We start from the raw sequence: 2,943 nt of genomic DNA, 5'->3' as shown, positions 1-2,943 counted from the left end.
CAAACGAGAGAGAGGAAGCCATCTAGCTACTAACTACGGACCCGTAGGTCTACAAAGAACTACTCACGCATCATCAGAGAGTCACCAATGGGTATGATAAACCCCTCCGTGGTGGTGTCTAGATTACATCTGTGGTTTTTGGAAATTGCGGCGGCTGGAATTGATTTTCGTCAACTCCCCTAGGATTTCTGGAATATTGTGGTATTTATAGAGCAAAGAGGCGGTTCGGGAGGCACCCGAGGTGGGCACAACCCACCAGGGCGCGCCTGGGCCTCCAGGCGCGCCCTGGTGGGCTGTGCTCCCCTCGAAGCACCCCCCAGGCGCTTCTCCGGCCCACTGGATGTCTTCTGGTCCAAAAAAAATCCACAAAAAATTTCGTTGCGTTTGGACTCCGTTTGGTATTGATTTCCTGCGATGTAAAAAACATGCAGAAAACAACAACTGACACTTGGTACTATGTCAATAGGTTAGTACCAAAAAATGATATAAAATGACTATAAAATAATTATAAAACATTCAAGAATGATAATATAACAGTATGGAACAATCAAAAATTATAGATACGTCGGAGACGTATCAATGTTCATCACATATCATTTTCTTTTGTTTCATGGACATTGGACTTGAATAATTCAGAGCAAGATCATTATTACCACGAAGAGTTCGCATCGGCCATACATTTCCCGGTCCCCAAATGCCCAACTTCAGCCCCAAACTCGTCGACGATGCCGGTGTCAGATCAAGGCAGCGAGTATTTGTCAAATATTCGAACTTCGATGCAGTGCACCGGCGGAACATCCTCCGCCTTCCTCCTCGAAGTCGCGCTTCGGTTTCTCCACAGCGACGAATGTGAAGATGGGAGGAGTTGGGCCGGGCGGGCAAGCCCATACCCACTCCACCTCGCAAAGATTGATACTTTTTCTTAAAAGAAAGATTAACACATTTTAAAAACGTGGTCTCCAGTCAAAATTTGCACTCTTGTTGGCATTCGATCATGCCAATGAAACAAATAGGCATCTCCATATTGGATGAGATCTATTTATCTATACAAGAGCTACGTCATCAGATTGCTATGGAGGTTATCATCACGGGTTGCTGGCATACAGACAGATACCTCACTCACTCAGTTCATAGAAGAGCCAGCTTAAATATGACATCAGATTATTAATGCATATAATAAAGCTCAGTAATAGGGATATACTTTCTAGTTGGATAGATAACTTTCTCGATTAGTCAATATGTTGACGACAAAAATTAGAATTGTTCTACGGTATTACATTTAAAGAAAAACTCAGGGGATTACTCCTTAATACCGGCACGACGCTTGTCAAGTAGGGCCTTGGCGATTTTGGGGATCACACCTCCACTAGGGATGGTACCCTTGATAAGCTTATTGAGGTCTTCATCGCCACGGATGGCCAGCTGAAGATGGCAAGGGGTGATATCTTCCAAATTCTCAGACTTGCAACTGTCTCCAGCCAGCTCTAGAATCTCAGCAGTCAGGTACTCCAGAATAGCAGCCGTGTAGACCGCCGCCCTAGGACAAACGCGTTTATCCCCCACAATTGTTTGCTTCAGCAGCCGATGCGTATAGCCAACAGGAAAGTGCAGTGTAGTAGAGCAAACATAGTTAGTTCAGACCTTTTTTTAGCAAAAGAAAGGATCCCCCCTCCGATTTCATTAGCGAAACCAGACAAAATATACTGCTAGAGAAGTCTAAAGCTTAACTGAAAGCTGAAAGAAAGAGCGATCAGGCAACTAAAACAGAAAGCAAACTAGGAAGCAAAGACTGAAGCTAGAGCAGACATCTTCAGGAGATAAGATCAGCCCATATCCTAAGAACTCCAGGCCTCCATCCTTGCCCAGCCTTGTAGACTCCACAGAATTAGTTTAGACCAGAAAGAGATCCTAACAGGCGGCTGCCCTACCTCGCCCAACACACTGAGCAGAGCAAAGAGCTCACCTGCATGCCTGCTTTGGACGCCTTGGAGATGTTGGCCTTGTACTTCTCTGACTTGGCCGCGAGCAATGGCTTGCCTCCCTTCCCAGTCATCTCTCTTTTCCGCTTCCCTTCGCTGTATGATGGAAGAAAGCAAGCTTTCTTTATAGCTCAAGGGGAGGCCCTTTGTATTGCGCGGGGGGTTATTAGGCAATTGAAGTAACACAGTGCTTACAACATGCAGTGTGAATACGATCGTGTTTTGTGCAATTACTCCCTGCGTCACCATTCAGTTACTACCTCCATCACAATTTACAGGGCGTGTGTGTATCCCTAGGTGTCAATTTGATCAACATAACACAAGATGTATAAGGGCTCTCCCAATGCATAGTTTGTAGGGGATCATAAATTATACAGGAGGAATGGTGATTTCATCTGGGAGTCCGTGGAGGACAGGAGCATCCATCGCCATGCTCGCCGGCTGAATGGCAGAGGCGAGGTAGAGTTGCAGCGGCACCGGATCTGTGGGAATTTTAGGGTTAACAATAACATGTATATAAGCTAAATAATAAATCATCTAAATCATAAACAAATAATGGGTGGGTAACTTAGCTAAACAAACGTGGGTCATTTCAATGGTAATGGGTGGGTAACTTCACTGTGGGCCATTTCAGTTCAAAGTTCGTGTTTTGAACCTTTTTTATTTGCTGGATAACTTATATTCATTTGGATGGACGTCTACAATGCGAACTAATTGGTAATTATTACAGTATTTCCTGTGTAATGTTTTTAGCACAACAAAACTATGTGAAGGCATCATAAACAGAGTAATGGGTGGGTAACTTAGCTAAACAAATGTGGGTCCTTTCAGTGGTAATGGGTGGGTAACTTATCCAACAAACATGGGTCATTTCAGTGGTAATGGGATGGTAACTTCATTGTGGGCCATTTCAGTTCAAAGTTGGTATGATGAAGACGAGGCCGGCGAGGAGGTGGAAAACCAC

General features: G+C 44.5%; 1 protein-coding gene across 1 annotated transcript; it reads right to left on the bottom strand.

Moving 5' to 3' along the window:
• Positions 1-1,299: 1,299 nt before the first annotated feature.
• LOC123050861 (probable histone H2A variant 2) lies at positions 1,300-2,053 on the bottom strand. The gene is made up of 2 exons (XM_044473589.1): positions 1,964-2,053; positions 1,300-1,572 (listed from the first exon to the last, which is right to left on the bottom strand). The coding sequence occupies exons 1-2, from the start codon at positions 2,051-2,053 to the stop codon at positions 1,300-1,302; spliced, it is 363 nt and encodes a 120-aa protein (XP_044329524.1).
• Between the last annotated feature and the right edge of the window lie 890 nt (positions 2,054-2,943).

This window comes from Triticum aestivum, chromosome 2D, assembly GCF_018294505.1.
Source record: "Triticum aestivum cultivar Chinese Spring chromosome 2D, IWGSC CS RefSeq v2.1, whole genome shotgun sequence".
Classification (NCBI taxonomy): domain Eukaryota; kingdom Viridiplantae; phylum Streptophyta; class Magnoliopsida; order Poales; family Poaceae; genus Triticum; species Triticum aestivum.
Note: the sequence above shows the minus strand (reverse complement) of the source record. Positions and strands in the feature narration are given on the sequence as shown.